General features: G+C 33.9%; 1 protein-coding gene across 3 annotated transcripts in view; it reads left to right on the plus strand.

Annotated features, from left to right (window-relative positions):
• LOC111629675 (tyrosine-protein phosphatase non-receptor type 4-like) overlaps positions 1-21,518 on the plus strand; it is a 98,523-nt gene that overhangs the window by 50,787 nt on the left and 26,218 nt on the right. For 2 of the 3 annotated variants that reach the window (XM_023373559.1, XM_023373561.1), the window contains exons 9-16: positions 952-1,045; positions 3,854-3,942; positions 4,012-4,075; positions 8,573-8,736; positions 8,858-8,926; positions 9,204-9,410; positions 16,071-16,188; positions 16,279-16,362. In XM_023373559.1, coding sequence (XP_023229327.1) covers positions 952-1,045; positions 3,854-3,942; positions 4,012-4,075; positions 8,573-8,736; positions 8,858-8,926; positions 9,204-9,410; positions 16,071-16,188; positions 16,279-16,362 — 889 coding nt within the window. The remainder of the gene's footprint in view (positions 1-951; positions 1,046-3,853; positions 3,943-4,011; positions 4,076-8,572; positions 8,737-8,857; positions 8,927-9,203; positions 9,411-16,070; positions 16,189-16,278; positions 16,363-21,518) is intronic. The other variant, XM_023373560.1, reaches the window with a different exon arrangement.

The raw sequence follows: 21,518 nt of genomic DNA on the forward strand, positions 1-21,518 counted from the left end.
GTACATTTCAGATGAAACCTTTTACAATTTAACTTCTTTTAATACTAAGTTATTACTCTTAATAATTTAAATTTTAAAAATAACAAGCTGTTTTTCAAGAATCTTAACTTATAATTTCTTGTGTACCTTTGAAAAGTAAATTGTCTCACTCCTTTAACACAAAATAACATTAGAACATTAAACTTTTCTTGTTGTCAGTTAACAAATTGAACTTGCATACATTAATTTAAAGTACTTTGTACAGGTTTTACGACAAAATAAATTAAAATATATGACACTCGTTTTTTTTCTTTGTCACTTGAATTTATTTTTACCATTTTAAATTTATAAAGAAGATTACTTATTTAATAAGATTAAAGACGTCATGAATCAGAAAATGTATTTTAGAAAAAAATAACTACAGCTGAAATAGATTGTTTGAAACTTTGTTTTCAGTAATTTAAATTAAATTTAAATATAAACTATGCAGTAAATAAATAAATATAGGAAATAAGTACTATAACAGACATGGGCAAATGCGGCTCTTTTTGAGTTACGTACAGCTCTTGCTGAAAATGTTAGTTTCTGCTTTTTTATTATTATTTTTACAATTTTGTGAAAATATGTTTATTAAAAAAATTCAATATTTGTTTTATATTATATAATAAAATCGCAGTACAGAACTGCAATACAGAATAAAAATGTACAGAACTGCGGCTCCCATGCATTTTGCAAAAACCACATTTTAGCTCCCACTGAATTCTTGCTTGCCCATCCCTGTACTATAAATTATTTTCAGTTAAACCTTAAAAACACACTAATTTTACTTAAATTTAATCAGTCTATAAATTTGCGGTTTTAATCCAGAAAATTAACATAACATAATTTCTTGGACCAATAAATTAATAGTAATTTCTTTTAAATGTTAACCATTTTCTTTAATTTCATACATTAATAATTTGTGTTTTTCAGAGGTCAAACACCAGCTGATGCAGAATACAATTTCCTGGATCATGCAAAGAGGTTGGATATGTACGGGGTGGATTTGCACTGGGCGAGGGTAAGGGTAAGCACCAGTAATATTTTACTGCTTCTATTATTATAGATCTAATACTAAAATAATTTATTAATATTTCTTAATTTAAATTTTAATGGTTTAAGAAAGAATTAACTTCATTTCATACACTATTTTCACATTAACAATTAAGAATTGTTTAAATTGTATATAAATTGTTGATATAATTAACAATTGATTAATTAAACAGAATTTCAAAACAATAAACTTTCTACAAGCTGGCTTTATATACATATCAATATAATCGTAGCCTGAAAGTTACAAAAAATAAGCTTAAATTATTGGGTTGTTTTTATATTAAAGCTAATTTTAGACCATATTTTGATAATTATTTTAGCTGTGTATAACTGAAAATTATCTTGTAGTTTATACACCTGCTTTTGAAAAGTTAAAAATTAAATTTAGTAGTGTGGTGTCAGGTTCTTCTAAAATATAAACAGATAAATAATACACCATTATATTTATTATTTAGTATTTTTATATATATATTTTTTTATTAAATANTATATAAAATATATAATAAATTAGTGAAACTGTTAAATGTAACATCTTATAGAAATGTGAGAAATATTTTTTGCAGTTATAGATTGACAGTTAAAATGACAGATTTTAATGAAAATATGTTAGGAAGTAAACATGCATTGAAGACACACATAGTTACTTTATCTACCTTTTGACAAGTAAAATGAGGAAATAAATAATTGATTTGGTAGTAATCTTCAACTATTACCTTTAATATTACATATTACATACCTATATTGTAATATTGTATCTGAATATTGTGGTATTTATCAGTCATTAAAATTATGCTAGTCCCAAATGACAGTTGTATCAAAAAGTTGTAATTAGAATTCTTGATTCTGATTATTATAATTTACGTTTGGCAATCTGAATATTACTATATTTCATAGCATACAAGATTCAATTTTTGTCTAAAAAACAAAAAAGGCTAAAAATTGCCTGGTTTCTTATGAAGTTGCAATCTCCCTTAGGCTAATGAATTTTCCAGATGGCCTTTGGTAGGCTACAGGTAACCTCTACCTAATTCTTGAATAAAAATGCTATTGTGTAATTAAACAATTTGTGATGATAATCATTCAGTTGTTGCCAACCCTGGGTCACCCTACAGATCATATTCCTTCTATCCATAAGAGTGCTGGCACAGAGGCAAGCCATTGTCTGCCTCGATCATATCTAACCAGCAAGTTCTCTGGCATCCTTATTATTTTAATTTTGATTTAGTTAAGCAGCTTTTGCATATATTTATGTTGAATATTTAAATGGTAAATTTTAAAAAATCTTTCTGCTATATGGATACTAAGGGGCATTTTTAGCAAGCCCTCTATGGGCTTAGCCAGGCCCACAATGGAGCTGTCAATTGGTGAGAGAAAGGGCCAAAAATATCCATACAGATCAACTCCCTGAAAAATTACTGGGGGTTTTTAATTCACCTGTATTTGATCCCCAGTTGTCCAATGATAGGCAAGGGAAGAGTTTTTGGGTAGATTGCAAAAGGCAAGGGATGGCTTGAATACATTAAATACTTTTTTCCAAAATATTCTTTACCAAAATGTGGGTTCATCTTATGTGCCATAAAATATAGTACATTAAAAATAACAGAAACATTCACTGGATATTTGTATAATTTTTTATTTTAATGTTTTATTCTGTTAATTTTATTATAATTGTCAATTGTTACATATAAGACTATATTAATATATATCAAAATATATACGAAATATATGTATCATTATTAATTCATAAAAATATGATAAATTTACTTTATATATTCATCAGTTTACAAACTTTCTCCAAAGACGACAAAAATTATGTTTTAGAATATTATACTTAAATTTTGCATGCCTTTTTCATTGAACCAACAACTTGACATCTAAATGCGAATTCCAGCATATATTGAACAAATAAAATTTAATGTTCAAACATTTTTGGCTGTCTTTCAGAGGCCCTCATCAGGAATGAATGTACAAAACACAAAAAATAGTTCTATCTTTCGAAAATTTCTAACTTTCAAACTTAGCTGTGTTCCAATTTTTAAACATTTAAATGATGATCAATACAAAAATCATTACACTTACATCATACAAATTAATTATTTTTTAAATAAAGCTATAAATAAATTCATTGTTATTATGTTATGTGGTGTTGTAAAAGTTAGTCCGATGTCTTAACATATAAATGATATTCAATAAGGAAATTGTTTCCTTCACATTGCATAAAGATAAATAAATAATTACACATAAAAATTATCATTATGCTTTGTGCCATTGTAAATAATACTTCAACGATTGTGGAACTGGAATATAGTCTGAGTTAATGGAACCTCCCTTCATGACCGCTATATAAATTTCAAGAGCCTTCAATGAACATAAGTCATGTCGGTCAAAAGCCCTGTGTAAAAGAGTAGCTTCATCCCAACATGGAGAAACATCGGGTTCGGTAGCATACTGGGCTAGTTCAGTATTATACTTCCCCTTGGACATATCATATTTGTGGTCCCGTATTCTAACCTCAAGTGATCTGTATGTGGATCTGATGTGTATTATATGCTTATTAAAACGTTTGTCCTGCAATGGAATGCGGTACATTCCTGGCACTTTCTTGTTGTCAGACTTGTCTTATGTGTTTGTATATTAAATTTTATTTGTTCATTATATGCTGGAATTTGCATTTAGGTGTCAATTTGTTGGTTTAGTATATAGTTCCAGTTTAAGTGAGACAGTTTATTATATCTTTTTTCATTGTTTTAGAAAAAATTTTAATAATAATAAATATTTGCAGGATTCGACAAATGCAGAAATTCAGTTAGGAGTAACGTCTGCTGGTTTGGTTGTTTTTCAGAACAACAGAAAAATTAATACATTTTCTTGGTAAATATAACCGATTTATTTATTCTTAAGAGATTTTCAGTTTATTTCCTTATACAGCTTTTTTTTCAGGGCAAAGATTGTGAAAATATCATTTAAAAGAAAACAATTTTTTATTCAATTAAGAAGAGAAGGAGTAAGTAAAACATTAAAATTTATATAGGACAATATTTTATTTAATAATGATAATTTTGTAATAAATTTAAACAAGATAGAAGCTTTATTATACAAATATTCATTCACTCTTTCAAATATTTAACTTAAAAGATTTGATGACATGATATGAATTTTCTTTTAAATAAAGTGAATAATCTGTCAAAATTGCCAGTTCTTGAAATTTTGTTTGTTGTTAAGAAAATGGCTGCATTCATTAGACTCAACAGTTTCAACTGAGCAAAGATGTGGAAGGAATCAATAACTGTTACATAATGGCAATGAATTTGCTGAATAATGAGTTAATGTAAGAGGATTGAGGTGTTACAGTAGCTTCTGCTTATTTCCAAAAACTTAACATTTAACAGAATAAATTATATTCATTTCAAAGTTTTATTTTGTGTATATCTGTTTTCAGATGAGGATAACTATTTTTGGATGAATTAATACTGTAATATATGCCTTCATATGTGTAAATAATATATACTTCATATGCTATGTGGGTGTCGCTCTCTTTGACCACTTTTAACTACCCAAAGGTAGGGTAAAATAAATCTGCTACTAAATGTGACATCAAAACACCAAACATGTTCCAAAACAGCAGTACTATAGAGAGCATTCAGCAGAAAATTATGCAATAACTGTGCTGTTCAGTCTGCTGAATGCAGCCAATATGATTTAAATGTACTTATTGAGGTGTAACACTGCATTTTACTATGTTTCATTGTATTAATCGAATACTCTACATCAGAGTAGACAAAATTTTCATTTGGTGGGTCACATTGAAAATTTTTGAAAACTTCAAGGGCTGTATTAAATATATATTTTTTTCTTTTTAACATTTCAACAAACTTATAGGCAAAATCTGTTTATTCACAGATTTAAACTAATCTTAATAAAGCTTCTTATGTTTCATGCAAATTCAAATTTTATAATGTCGAGGAATTTTATAAATAAGGACTTGCTCGTATACTCTATACAAGTGCACCTAAACAAAATAAAACTTTCATAACAATAAAAAAGGCATCAAAACGAATAAAAAACAATTTAAATTACACACACTAATAATATTTGTCACTACATGTAAAATTGTTTGTTTAAAAACGTATTTTACTTCAAAAACTCTTGTTAACAATTAAATTGAGAGTTTTTTTTATCATCATGTGGTTCACAAGCTATAGTTTTACCATCGCTGCTCTAAACAATGCTTCAAAACATTATTAAAAGTTTTACTGACATTATTTCCATTACTGTACAACAACAAATTTTAATTAGTGATTTGCATGTACAGTAGAGCATCGATTATCCGACCCCCGATTAACCGTCACCTCGGTTAACTGACCACGTTCTAGTCGGCAAATTCAAATGTCCGCTAGTGATGTGGCGCTACAATATTTGGCGATGTCTTGGCTACTTTAATATTATTTTTACATGTTTTAACTGGCACCACTGGCTCGACCATGAAAGGGAGCCAGTATTTAAACAAGGCTTAATTTTCTAATTTTTAACAATACAATAGTGACGATTATTATTTTTAAAAAATTTTTGTTAGGCTTAACATTGATGAAAATTCAACACGATGTAGGTTAATAGCGATATACTAATATATTAATTACATGGGATATAATAATATACTACACTAATAATGGATTTTTTCGTACTTTTCGGTTATCCGGCTTTTCAATTATCCAACCAACCCCATTCCCCAATTGAGTCGGATAATCGATGCTCTACTGTAATCATTTACTATTGACTGTGATAGAGAAGCTAGGATACTTTTGTCAATATGAGTAATTTGAGCTTTGAATGAACTCTTGATCCCAGTTTTATTTATTAGTCAGAATACTGTACATGTTTTATGTGATGTAATAAATGTTAAAAAATCTTTCCAATGATCTTATTTTTTAATATAAACTATAAGCTTTATTATTTTCTATTTGACTACTGAAATACATTGTAAATTGAAACAAGAAAAAGTTTTATTATTCATTTGGCTGCTTAATTGGATTATACAAGGGTTGTCCCAAAAGTAATGCACAGTTGGCTCTAACTCTAAAAATATTTATTGAAGAAAATACAAGTGATTACAGGCCTTCAAAATAATCCCCTCCCTTATCAATGCATGCTTCCAATGGTGCAGAAGTGCTTGGATTTTGTTCAGTGTCCCCTTCTTATTGAGCATCTGAATCTGTCGGGTCACTTCTCTTCGGAGAGATTGAAGTCGGGTGGGCTCAGATCAGGACTATAAGCCGGGTAGCGGAGCTGTTTCCAGCTGTATTTTTTGAGAAGTTCGATGATCGGCCGTCCGCCACTCCACAACCTTTTGTGTGCTTAACACCTGTTTTAACACAGGTGCTAAGCACACACAAGGTTGTGGTGCGGCTTGCGGCCATATGATGCCCGCTCATTTTCAAGATTCCTGTCTCTGCCTCAATTTCTCTTACTGTGATTCTCCAGTCTTCGTCAAGCAACATTGCAATGATTGAAGCATTTGTGTTGTCAGCTGTTACAGTAAATGGCCGCACCATGTCTGGATTGTCTTTGATGCTTATTCGACCTTCTTGAAACTTCGTGTGCCACCTTTGTACTGTGTTACATTTCACAGTAAACTGTCCACACGCTTCTTTTAATGAATTTCGTACACTTTTTTACCACGCACTGTTTAGATGTGAATATATGTACGTTGCTCTATTGCTGAAATCCTACCTGACTGACTGTTCTCATCTTTTTGAATTTTTGGCATTTTTCCTTTAAACGAATTCCACTACCATATGATACTAACGTATTTGCAAGACTTCAATCTGCACACTGACACTTCGATTAGCTGTCTACATTGCCTACAACGCCCGCTAGAGCGCGATGTGCATTATTTTTGGGACAACCCTCATGTACTGTTTATTAAATAATATCTTCATATATAATTTTTAATTGGAAGATTTTAAAACAGAATTTTGTATATAGAGATCATCAGATGGATTACAACCCAATTGCACTAGAGAAATTTAAGATATGATTAAATAGTGTAAACTCCGGTTAAGCAGTTAAACGAGTAAAGGCTGGTTTTCACATACAGTCGACCCCCCTATAAGATAGAGATACGTTCCATTCTTTAGGAATCCGATTTCTTACGAATCCTTCCAATCACAACCCGACACGTATCAAGTTTATGGACTACGGCTGTTTGAAAGATTATCTTCCATAAAATTAATCGATTCTAGACTAATACGACTGAACATTTCCAAAATACGTATATTTTTTTTGGAAATAATCCGTATAAACTACGCTATAAATAAAAAATTGTAGGATTACTTACCGAGTGTCACCATTCGACATTGCCATTGCTCAACATTGTTTTCGTCGCGGAACAGCTCAGCAAACAGCGGCCGATTTCTAATAACTTATTTTTCTGCGAATAGTTCCTTGAACTTCGGAGACATCATTAATATAAATAATTTTAATCGCCGTTGAATAAGAAATGTTTCTTTCACAAGAAATGTATAAAATTACAGTACTGTATTAGACTTACGGTACCTAATTTACATACTGTACAGACGATAGTTAGCGTAAAAATCTCCGTAGCGTGGCGCCACGCTAGACGGCGGAAATTATATATTTAATTATAACAAAGTTACAATAAGTTAATATATAATTATATATACAGTACCTAATTTATATATAATTAATATATAATTATATGTACAGTACCTAATTTATATATAATTTATATAATACTGTCCAGACGATAGAAATCTCTCCGTAGCGTGGCGCTACGGACGGCGGGAAAGTAGTTCGGCTTCCCGATGACGTTTGAGGTGTTTATAGGGAACTTTTACTATTTTTTACGGATACCGGTAGCAATTTTTTCGTAGTTTTATAGGAATCGTAATTATAGGGACCGTAATTATAGGGGGGGGTCGACTGTACATTGATGGAAAATATGTTGATTGCATCAACAGAGCAGTTTTTATGTCATCCACAATAGAAAGAACACTGCTGCTACAAGTGGTTTTGTCTTAACTTTCCTGTTAGGGTAAAAATTTGTGAGTGGAGATTTGATCAATTACATTGCTTTGGATCAATAATTTTTGTGTGTTATATTCAACTTGATAAACAGCAAGTGTTTTCTAAATGCTGGAATTAATTTTCAACAGTCACAGCAATGTGCTAAAAGATTTCTGGGAAAAATTTGCAAAACCAAGAATTATGTCAAGAGGAATCACTAGCCATTTTCTGCTACGGTTATCCATGACAATTTTAATTCCTTTTCTTTATGTGACATATGATGGGAACCAGCTTTAATAGTTTTATTGTGTGAAACTAAATTAAATTACATAATCTAGAAGTATCTATTCTAAATGTAAAAATCATCATATTCGGTTGACAAAAATTAATGGTTTATAAAATATTTTTGTATTGGTCAAAGCAGAACATGTAAGAAAGTTTTATTAAATTAAAAACTTTAAATAATGTTGTTCCATAGACAGAAAGTTATGATAGCCTTTTGGGGTTCAACATGCTCAGTTATCGATCTTGCAAGAATCTGTGGAAGTCTTGTGTGGAACATCACACGTTTTTTCGTCTTCACATACCCCGCCCACCCACACGAAGACTTTTATTCAGTTTGGGTTCGAAATTTCGTTATAGGTGAGATAATGATAATTTTTATTAGTTGTTTATACGTGCACAGTTACATTTGAAATTTGTTCAGTAGTGAAGTTACTGTATTAACAGTTGATTTATAAATGGCTTATTTTTTTGAAAATAGTGGAAGAACAGAGTATCAAACATTAGAGGAAGGAAAGCGGAGAGCGAGAACAGAAAGAACATTTATGAGGTAGGTAGATCTGTTGTAAGCTTTTTAATATTCATATTTTTATTTTATACAAAACACCAATTTCATAGTTAAATTTTAAAAATTATGAAATTTGTATTTTATATAAACGTGCACAACTTTTTCAGAGTTTTGTATTTGAAAAACATTCATTTTTCCATTTAGCTTATAAGTAAATTATTGTTGTTTCAATTTTTTTTTTTTTATTTACAAATTAATTACAAATAATTTCAATATTTACTTTACTTGTTTCATTTGCATTATTACTGTAAATTTCTAGGTCCCCAAGTAAACGATTTGTAAGGCAGACAGTACCTGCAGTGATTATAGATGGAACAGAAGTACGTGAGAAGAAACCGTCCAAACCAGTCGCTAAAATGAACGGGACCACAAACGCTCACGTCCGCCCGTATGATAGTTTTAATCACAAGATTCAAGTCTCCGAGCCCGAGTACAGACCAAGAAAGGCCTGGGCTGAGACACCGAGGCAAGTATTCTTTTACTGTTAAAAATTACGTGTATAAAATTTAAAATTTTGCTAAGAATAAGAATTGGAATTTGTGAAATTATTTGATAAATCCAGTTCATTTGGATACACATTAAGTGGTTTGTCTTGTGCATAAAATAAAATATGACAAGTTCCAGACGTCTGTTCAGTATTATTTAAGGATTAAAATATATTTAGATTTAGAAATATGATCACTCTCAGATTCCCAAAGTTTTGTTTTATTGATGAATTCTCACAAACCAGCTATTACCCAATATGGGATGTTATATTGGACAAACAAAAAATAAATTAAAATGACCATACTGCTTGGTAAACTTCTTATATAGCTGTATTACAGTTGTTTTACCAAGCAACACACATAAGTCAGTATGTTCCAATGGTCTCTCTCATGACAGGACAGCAAATACAAAATATCTAGGTTTTGAAGAAACCAGAGGTCATAAACAATTAATGAATTATTGATATTACAAATTTCACCGGAGTTTTGTAATTTTTGTCAAATTTGAAATAAAATAGACCCGATTTTTGTTATTTAAGTATCATAAATTTTTGACCACACTTATTCATTTGCTGAGAGAATATTTTTTATTTACTAATGTTTTCAGCCTACAGTAGGCCATCGTCAGGTTTCTTAAAACTGTATAGAAAATGTTCCACGAATAGAACATTACATTTAAAACTTAACTTTTGAAGTATTTAAATACAAATTTAAATTGAAACGAATTAAATAAATAACTTATGAGATATATAAGGTTAACATTAAATAAAAATAAATCTAAAAAATATACAGTGTTAACAAAATGCAAATAAATATGCAAATAAGAAAAATGTATAATAAAAACTATGATAGTATAACACAAAAGCCAAATATAGAGGGATGCATAATTCAGGAGTTTTTGTGTCCAGATCTTTTTCAATGTTATATTTCCAGGCTGAAGGTAATGCGTTTGTATCTCTCATGTTCAGCACTGCCTTTTGATCTTGCTCTTGTAAATTTCTATTTTTTTCATAACCATAGTGATGGTTGGAGAATGTACCTTTTTAATGATGATTGCTTCATCCCACTTTATAACAAATCCTTCCACCTGTGACATTGCTGCTAAAATTGTATTGCTGTGGCATTTTTTTACATTGTATTTGTGTTTTTCGAGTCGCACGATGAGGTTTCTTTTAGTGATGTGTCGGATATCCGTATCCGTGGATATCCAAGGGAAAAAAAAGATCCGTATCTGTTACTTTTTAGCGGATCTTTTATCTTAATGAATTTCATTACTTATATGAAATTTTAAAGATAGGTAGCAATAAAATACTAATAACTTCAATTCAAATCACTTTTTATTTCTTAAAATCACATATTTGGCATATTCATATTGCAAAAATTTTATCAAGCGAAATTCATTTACTATCGTAAAATATTTCCATATTATACTACTAAACTTTTTTGTCAACATTGTTTTTATTTTAATTTAACTCAACACTCTCCAAGGATACAAATGTAATCTATGCTATCCCGTGTCACACTAAACTATAAACAAAAACACGCGCAGTGCAAATCGAAACACATCGCGTTACTAATGCAAAATGTCAACTCTTGGTCTAAAGTCACAAGCACCGGCGCTGACTGAGTACGAAAGTTGAGATCCGTATCTGTATCTGTATCTGCAGATATACATTTTTAACGATCCGGCACATAACTAGTTTCTTTTTGTGACTCCAATGAAATCTTTTTGGAACCCTAACTGTTGATTTTTATAAAGTATTTTGTATACTCCAGCCTATTCTTCTTTCTTTAGTTTGTCTTTATCATTTCTCAGTAAACAAAATATTAGGATCTCTTTTGTAAACTATACTCAAGTTTTTATAAGTTGCCAGCTCATTTATAGTGCCTCTCGACCATTTGTTGTATGTGAATTTATTGATTCTATCAATGTTTTTTGGAGATTTATCTTTGTTTTCTTTCTAACATCTGATGAGCTCGTCTATAGAGGATGTTCTATACCCTAAAGTGGGATGAAGTGAACATAATTAAAAGGTACATTCTCTAACCGTCACTATGGATATGAAAAAAGTAGAAATTTACAAGAGCAAGATCAAAAGCAATGCCTGAACACGAGAGATGCAAATACATTACCTTCAGCCTGGAAATATAAAAAAAAGATTGGACATAAAAACACCTGAATTATGCATCTCCCTATGATCATATTTGGTTTTTGTGTTATACTATTATTGTTTTTACTACGTAGAGGAACTTTGTAAACCTCAGATTTCTCCAACATTATTTCGGTCCCCATCATTAGAAATTAACCTACGTAGGACAGCCAAGGCCGGACGGGTAAAATGTATGAAGAAAAAGTAACCGACACAATTTTAAAGAAATACCCAACACAAATTCATTAATTTATCTAGGAGTTATTTCTTCTTTCACTTCTGGCACATGATATCAAGTTTTAATAGTAGCATTTTGGAAGATTTGACATAGCAAAATTATGTTCTTTTCTGACTTCCTTAACTGGACATCATTTAAAAAATACACTCTATAACCAAAAATCCAGCAGTTTAAAACACTAAATTATAATGTCCAAATAAAATGACCACCTCGGACTTGGCACAAACCTGTCCTTATTGGTTGCACCATCGTCTCAGTGTTATCCATTCTTATTCTCTCACTCTGTATCTCTAAACTCTTCCTACTACTGTACTACTAGTAAGTTCTATTTTTATTTCTCCCAGTACAATCCTAAATCAATTACTATAATAGTGATTATACCACCTTAACACATTCATCTGTCCACTTATCAAACATAATATTTGCCCCAGTTCATATTATTAATTTTTCACTTTGACAAAGAAGTATTATGAAGTATATACCGATACATTTTGAAAAACTTATTACTATAAAAAGATAATAAATGAGTAACTTCCCATTTCAATTTATAAATAAATAAATAAGTTTTAAATAAGAACAAAGTCCACAAAACGAATTGTGAATTACAATGTTATAAAGTTATTTATTTATTATAATACTTAGTAAATTGATACTACCTTATTTTCCAGTCGTCGGAAACCTGAAAAAAACCAAATCGTTGGGTCTTAAGTAAGCCATCCAAGTGCTCTCGATAATTATTGATAATTAAAATTAGAATTAATCTAATTTAACTGCTTCTGGGGGAACAAAAACTATAGAAAACCCAAGAGCTTAGATACACAACCTTCTGTCATCCATTATGGACAAGAGCATGTTTCCCAAATCTGATTTGGAGACTAAGAGGTCCACAATATGTTCAGAAGGGGGTCTAGTGGTAGATATTTTCCAAACCATATGCTGTTACAATTACATGATGTTTCCCTACAACTTACATTTTGAAATTGTCTATGTAAGTTGCTTCGTTTGGCAGAGGGCATTCCATTTCCACCATTAATTTGTGTTTATGTATATGCACTGGGATAATAGAAAGAGGATTAAGGAATTAGGCAAGTCCTTAACACCGTTTGTTTGGTAAGTGACTATCTTTTATTGTATTCCAAATTATCTAATACGTATATACACACATGCACGTTTGTGTCCAAATGTGATTTATTCCAGTGTCTAGCCAAACCTCTCATAATATTGTACAAAGTCTAGGGACCTATCCGGCACCGAATCAGAATACCCGTTACTGACCAGCGTGTGTTTTTGGTCCGTAAGTAAAAGCTAACGTTTCCTGCACCCCGTTTACAATTGGACGAATCGTGTTTAGTTTCCTAGTAAATTATTAATATATATACATTCCATTTTCTACAAATTCCATACGTTTCTAGCGTAAATGTTTGCATAAATAATACCCCGGAGTTCTGTTGTTTTCGGGTCTTTAGGTCGCTTCAATTTCCTACTTTCTAAACAGTTCCTTGACCACTTACTGTCGAACCGTACTTCAATGTTTTCACTAGAACGATGCGAATTGTCTTCTACGGTTGTTAGATAATTATACAGAAACAATTCGGGTTCCTGTTACTCCTTTAAATGATCCCATTATGGAGGGAATATAAACAGAATTCCCATAATAGAAGTGGAAGTGGGCACTAGACTGTTGTTTACACCGACCGTCGAGTCTCGTGTTACTCCCGACCATCGAATTAAGTGACGTGTCGTAACGTTTCCGTAGTTAGCGGATATAATAAACGTCTTATTTAAGGGAATTTAAGTAAAAATACGCAACCTCTTCGCGTATTTTTACTCCTAAACGTCCCAAAAATTCTATTTTTTCTTTTTTATAATTTAAAGCGTTAAAATGGAAATTTGTAGGAAAGATTGACCCAAGAGTCGGTTAATAAGATAGAAGTTTAGTTGGTGCGGTTAACCGAATTTTGGTCCACCCTGGAACGGGTTTAAGTTCTCCTGTAGGGGGGAGTTTCGTATGTTTTCTCTGCAGGGACTATCCTTTTCTTTCCGTCATCATTTCTCGTAGAAAGGGTGGTTAACTCTTTCGCCCGAATTTATAAAAGTTGCAGCCGAAAGTGGCCGTTAAAGCGGGATCGATGACAAAAAGGAGCAATAAATAATAAAGAAGTCGTCGTAAAAGTCTTATCTGTTCGGGTTTGCTGTTAAATAAAGAGTTTTATCGCCGGAAGAAATGCTCTCCGGCCTTTAAAAAAAGAAAGAAAAATAAGCAATTAATATTTAAATAAAAACGCTCCGGTGTATTTTATGCTCGTTCTAAACAGTGGTTCTCCTCCGTTTCGGAACCGAACCCGCACCTTTCGATGTATTAAGAGTTCTGATTTCTAGAAGACGTGTACAGACTATTCTAAATGTCTTGTATGGAAGAGGATGACCATCTAACGCCTATTTTCTGCGTAGTCTTCTCCTCAGAAGACCTACAGCTGTTGTTTTTATTCGCATTCTTCTGTAGACTGTTAACATCTACCTCCTACCTTTAAATGTTAATCTGAAGCGCAAAAAAATGGGGTAAGCTTCCGAGTTTAAACACAAGGAAAAACACCCAACAATAACAAAGTAATCGATAATAATATTAATAAAACAGTCGTGATTTTCATACTTCTCTTCTCGTTACTAAATTTAAATTTTATAAAATCACGTTACGAAGTCACGCTCTGTCTGGAAATATGACGCAACGGGGTCGAAACGCGTGACGTAATACGAAGTTACGTTTCGAGACTTATCCAGGATATTAGTGTTAAACATTTCTAGTGTGACGTTGACGCGCCGTGACCGTAGAAAGAATCGTTAATTAGGAGAATTCGAAAAATCGGCGTGACGTCCGTTACGTTTCCTCAAATTCCGCGTGACGTTTCGGGTGACTAAAACGATAAAAAAAAACAAAAAAAAAACGAATGATTAGATATCGCGTGATGTGTGTCAATAAGTGACGTTAGGAAACGAATTTTGTAATCGTCACTTCGTTCTAAACACTGCGTAACGTCGGGTTACTCTCTCGACTTTTGTGTAAGGATTAAAGCCATTGTGTTTTTTTTTTTAACCGTCCCCTTTACACGTCAATATTTAAACTGGGTGAGTATCTGGCTTATCTCCGAGTGACCGTTCTGGTAATGTTTAATTAAAAATACCTCCTCCTCCCCCTCGTGCGTCACTCGTCACGCTAATCACGAAATCTCGGATGGAGGGGGTGTGCTTAAGTATAGAAATTCACTTAACAACGCCGATCCCGGTGACCGTTTTGTGCCAGATTTTGAATTTTCTCTCGTCGTGTTTCGTCACACCGAGATGCGAAAGTACGTATCTAATGGGTGATCTGTTTGACAACTGGTTGTGTAATTGCGTCACTAACTTCGTAACGCTTATTTTTAGTTACTTCGAGGTTTGATGAATGAACTCGTCGTTATCTCGCGTACGACACACGAAAGCCCTCGATCTACCCGTTGAGAAATGATTTTTGTGTAGAAATAACCAAGTGATAAGTTACTTTTTTTGCTCCCCCCTCGAAAATATTCGAACGGGCGTTAACGAAACGTAAACATAATAAATATAGGCGTATCTTTTTTGCATACACAAGTGGCACGTGCCTAGTCTCTCTACCCCTCGAGTGAAGGGGTGGTTGTCATAAAATCGATTCGCAGTGCTGGGGCGTTTCCCCCGTAAGCCAAGATGCCAATTTTGTGCTAAGGTCCTTACACCCTTGTATCGAAATTCTAGGGAGGTTATACAATTCCCTCCCCCCGTTAGAATAATCCTTCCTCTCGTGTTACGTATTAAAGGCATTGAGTGATGGGTTCGAACTCTTCAACTGCGAAACGACCCGTACCTTTCCGGAAGTACCCGTTTACACCGGATGCGAGAGGTATTTCCGTTTCTGATCGCTCAATCGGGCGAGAGACACGCTCCGTCGCAGGAGCTCTACGCTCACCCTATCCAAAAAACGCTCGAGCGCGTAGCTTACCCTTCGAAAATCCACGTGACAGAGTGGCGCCGGGCCCCATCGATCGGCCCGTCGCCGCTCGGTCCGCGTGACTCACCTGCGCGACCATAAGTTTCGGGGGTATTATGCTTCGTAGGCTCTCCCTCTCCAACGTCTCGTTGGCGTCCTGGTTGAGAAACAAGCGCGCGAAGTGGGGGTGAGGATTCTTCTTCCTTCTTCCTCCCCGACGGTGGCCCTCTAATTTCTCTTTATTTTCTCGTTTCAGTAGCGAAACCACCGCCTTCACTCCGGCCATTCCGCCCAAACTCATCGGTTACGTGGACGAGGACAGCCTGACCGATCAGACCTACGAATTACCTTCTTACGCATCGGACACCGCGCTGGTGAGTGCCCTCTTCCTTCTCTCTCCCGCTTCCCCTCTCCCCCCTCCCTTCCGCGTGTCGTAACTTCCGTTTCGATTTCTCCTCCCGCAGCCCAACGGCCACGACGAAGTTCAGGGTCTGGTCACCATCAGAATGAAGCCCGACGAGCAGGGAAGATTCGGGTTCAACGTCAAGGTTAGCGCTTCCGGTCGACCCGGATTTTTATTACTATTTATAACGCCCTGGCGTCCGCTTTCGGTTCGAAGGTTTATCGACGTCGCTTCGTTTGTTTTTCCCACTTCCTCCTAACGTAAACCCTTCGCTCCCTCCCGTGACGTCACTCCGTTCCGCCCCGCCGATCGGCGGGGTCGAAGGTCGCTCGCGATTTATTTTCGGAAGCGTCGCTCCCTTATATGTCGAGAATTCCGAGCGTGTAGTTTTAAGAAAACGTGTAGAGTTGCGACATTTTTGCGACGTCGGTCCGGAGGGACGACTTTTTCCGTTTCTCCTGGTCTCTCGAGTTTTATTGAAGCGACCGTTGCAACGTTTTTGTCACCTGAGCGTTCGCTAGAATGGACTTTCTTTTCCATCCCCCATTTGATCGTTAACAAATTTTCCAGAAGCAAATATTAAAAGGAATTTTGTAGTAATAATAAAATACCTATTTTTTTTTTATTTGGAGCTGTCCATAAATTACGTCGGCATTTTTCTGGAAACGTTTACAACCCCCTCTGGGTATGGACGTCATTTGTGGACAGCCCCTTTGATCTCCTTTAAAGCATTTTATAGTTCTTACTGTCTTATAATGGGGGTACCGAAACGTGCTACGTTTATTTATTTTTGTACTGATGGCGATTTGAACGTGCGGCAACGACTTGCATAACTTCCCTGCCGAAAATATCTGTGTTTAATTAAGAAATGCTAAGACCTGTTACCACGAAGATAAAATTTTGAGTGGTGCCTCTTTATTGCAAAAGGCTTAATTCCGACAGTAGAGACGAGTGTTTGAAAAGGTAGTAAATGTCTATAACCAGTAAAATTTTCTTAAGTCTGATCCTGCTGCCGAATTTTGTTTCTTAATCTTTACCCCGTCCCAAAATATGAAACAAAATAGAAGCCTGGACTACACCACGTACTCACCCAGAGGGTCAAATCCAATAAAGTAAAACATGATACTTCTAAGAAAGTTTTTGTGAATTTGCAACTTGTCTCCGGATTGGCATCTTTGATTTTTGTCATTTCTAGGGAGGTCGTCGAAGAAACCGGTTTAAAGGCCACACTTTATCAAATATAACTGTGGACGAAGTTATCAGTAAACATCGAAGTCCCGGTCGACCGGGACTCCGATGTTTACTCGGATGAATGGGTCCCGGTCGACCGGNAAGTGACATCACTCTTCTGCAAAGTTGCTCATAGATTGTGTTTCAAGGAATGAGCACAGTACTGAGCATTGATGGATTGTTCTTTGCGTAACTTTATGCTTGGGATATCATCAATGTATTGATACATGACAATGATCATTGCCTTCGTGTTACTGTGGTTCTGTTGCATTTTTGTCTTTTGAGTAGAGAAAAGCCATCACTCCTTTATCTGACATTTCTGTTGGATCTTGTACAAATAAACCCATGTTTCATTGAGTGTAATATTGCATCTTAGAAATGAAATGCTTCCCCTTCATGTTAAGATTGTTCCAAGTAGCATAAACATAATGCTGCCATTTATAGACTGTCACATGTTATCCAGTAAGATACAATTTTCCATATTTACAGTCATATCTTTTGAATGTGGATGACTGTCATAAGAGCCAGATTGACCTCCTACACAAGATCATTTCCCATCAATGAGACTATTGCAGGCACTTTGTCTTCTGTAACTGGAGAATGGCCAGGCTGACATTTTGACATCCCTTTTGAAATGCTGTCACTCACTTTTTAATCATATTTTAGGATGACGACGCATTCTGCAAGACTGTAAAAAGCGTTGATGGTGCACGTTTGGATATGACCTTTTGCAGTTTCAATTTTCAGCCAATGATGCTGTTTCAACTTTTAAACATGATTTGAATCATTGTTTTGCAACATTGTCCACTTTTTGCATTACCAATATTTTACTTTTCCCTTCAAGTAGTTTTTACAAGGTGATTCGCTTGGGACTGAGCACTTCTTATGTGGAATAACTCCATGTAAAATGAAAAGTTAAGCATGAAACAAACAGAATGATTGTATATTTCATGACAAATTANTCTTGTTGTAAGTCATTCAACATCTTTGTTGGTTACATCAAAAACTACTCCAAAATGTTGAGAAAGATCATCTTAGTGTTATATAAAGAAAAAAGTCATGTCAACTATGTAGCTCTCTTATGGCGTCTTACAAAATGAAATTTTCTGTCCCTGAATTTGGTTGTTATGGAAGTCACGGAGATTTAGTCAGGTGAATAGTGTGGGTGATAAAGCATCTCACAGCCCTACCAAGTGAAAAGATTGTTGACATTTGCAGCCACATTACAGTATGCATTATCATGTAAAATAAAGAATGTATTGCTCAGAAAGTGACATCACTCTTCTGCAAAGTTGCTCATAGATTGTGTTTCAAGGAATGAGCACAGTACTGAGCATTGATGGATTGTTCTTTGCGTAACTTTGTGCTTAGGATATCATCGTCGTATTGATACATGACAATGATCATTGCCTTTGTGTTACTGTGGTTCTGTTGCATTTTTGTCTGTCGAGTAGAGAAATACCATCACTCCTTTATCTGACATTTCTGTTGGAGCTTGTACAAATAAGCCCATGTTTCATTGAGTGTAATATTGCATCTTAGAAGTGAAATGCTTCCCCTTCATGTTAAGATTGTTCCAAGTAGCATAAACATAATGCTGCCATTTATAGACTGTCACATGTTATCCAGTAAGATACAATTTTCCATATTTACAGTCATATCTTTTGAATGTGGATGACTGTCATAAGAGCCAGATTGACCTCCTACACAAGATCATTTCCCATCAATGAGACTATTGCAGGCACTTTGTCTTCTGTAACTGGAGAATGGCCAGGCTGACATTTTGACATCCCTTTTGAAATGCTGTCACTCACTTTTTAATCATATTTTAGGATGACGACGCATTCTGCAAGACTGTAAAAAGCGTTGATGGTGCACGTTTGGATATGACCTTTTGCAGTTTCAATTTTCAGCCAATGATGCTGTTTCAACTTTTAAACATGATTTGAATCATTGTTTTGCAACATTGTCCACTTTTTGCATTACCAATATTTTACTTTTCCCTTCAAGTAGTTTTTACAAGGTGATTCGCTTGGGACTGAGCACTTCTTATGTGGAATAACTCCATGTAAAATGAAAAGTTAAGCATGAAACAAACAGAATGATTGTATATTTCATGACAAATTAGTTGATGTGTGTTACTTGGAAAAATATGCCCTGCCACCATAGTTACTAGACTCAATTTTGTGATTTCTTGTTATGGAGCAACTTGGAGCTACTATTTCTCAGGAAGATATTCTTTATTTAGCTGTTTTAAAGATATAATTTCACTACAATGAAAACAACTGCAACCAAGTCAGTTACATTCTGCTGTGGAATGCATTATCCATGTGTAAAATTACCATATGTATCATTGTAATCTATAGAGAGTTGAAACATGGAATCTGTAATCAGCACACGAAATTGCAATGAAATCATTACACTTTGTATCTCAAATTCTCTGTTGCTCAAATTTCTAACGATCTGTTTAATACGTAGAGGAAATGACGTTAGTGCTAAATTTCTCTGTGTTAGGAAATTTTGGAAGTAAACTTTTTATTTCCGAAATCATTCAAAATCCCACAGTCAAGAAAGTTTGCACACCAAATGTGGTTGCATTTGGTCCTTTATTTACTTCTACACAGAGTTCTAAACACCTTCTGTTTATGATCTGTTCTGATTCTGTTTATGTAGGTTGTTAAGTAATGATAGGGTCAGTGTTGCCATAAAGCAAAAATTGGGAGTTTACGCAATTTTATTATGGAAGCCGTTATCAGGAACAACATTAATGTACATTGGATCCACATCTAGAATGTTGAAAGTTTGGGTAGCACAACATCAAGAGGATAATGCCAATAATAAACTCACTATTGAGCTTTCAAAAAGAGTGTTAAGTGCCCCTTTGGGCTAATACTAGATTACCAAGACAGTGCTATGGTAAAAGAATGTTATTCTTATGGGGAAATCTTTATATTGCATCATTTTTCACCCTGCAGGATTTATATTTTTGTTGATAATTTCGTGTGAATCTCATTTTTATTACTGTCCTAATTTTTATTGGATACTAGCTTACCCGTCGCGCATTGCTGCGATCTCAGAAGAAAGGAAATTCAAGCAAACTTGTTATGATAAAATTCAATTTACATTTTATTATTTTTATTGAAACTTATTATTATTATTCATTTTCATCGGGAAAACATTTNATTGTGAATCGGCGTAAATTGAACCGGCGTAAACCGAGGGCTACCTGTATTAGCATTTGGCATTTGTAGAAGTAATTTTTTTGGTAGAACACAATTTAATTTTGTTAAAATGTGAAGTTAAGTTTCCTTCTTGGAGAGTCCAAAACAAATGTAGTTTGAAAAGAAATGTGTTAATGATTCAGTAAATACAATTATTCTCTATCAAAAGTATCAATTCATAAATACAGGCAGCCCTCGGTTTATGCCGCAGTTTCGCTCCTTCAAAAGCCGGCGCAAATCGAATCGGCGTAAAATGAACCCGAATTTACAGTGAAGTATATAGGGTTAGGTTCTACATAAGTGAAAAATAAGCTAATAATTTTGTTTATTAATACAATATAATACAAAATACATATAAATTTTTAATTTTTAAAATGTTTTTTATCATAAAATAAAGTAAAATGTTTTTATTTAAAAATTTTAGTTTCGAATTTCTTACATTTTTTGGAAAAAAGTTTCCATCTTTAATTGTTTACATTTTTGATTTCTTTCATTAAGAATTTCGGAATATGGTCAAATATGATGCTCTTTTTTACATTTGCACTTCGCTCCCAACATTGTCTAACTCACAAACTTCATCCGTCAAACTCTCCTTAGTTGAAAGGATACGTTAACCCGACGTAGAGCTACGGACGAGCGAAGACACTGATTGGTCGACCACCGGTCGCCGTAACGCGTATATAAGGTCAGTTTGAGCGGAAAAATTCAAGGTGGCTAAGGAGAGATAAATATCGTCTGGCCAACGAGAAGTAGATTTGTCTCACTAACGATAATTTGTGATCGCCGGAAGTGCTATTGCGTCGTAAGGTGTTTTCCTGAATGAACTGATACGGGATACATTCATTGGCGC

This window comes from Centruroides sculpturatus, unplaced genomic scaffold (assembly GCF_000671375.1).
Source record: "Centruroides sculpturatus isolate CEXI.00-Female unplaced genomic scaffold, Cexi_2.0 scaffold238, whole genome shotgun sequence".
In the NCBI taxonomy this organism is placed as follows: Eukaryota; Metazoa; Arthropoda; class Arachnida; order Scorpiones; family Buthidae; genus Centruroides; species Centruroides sculpturatus.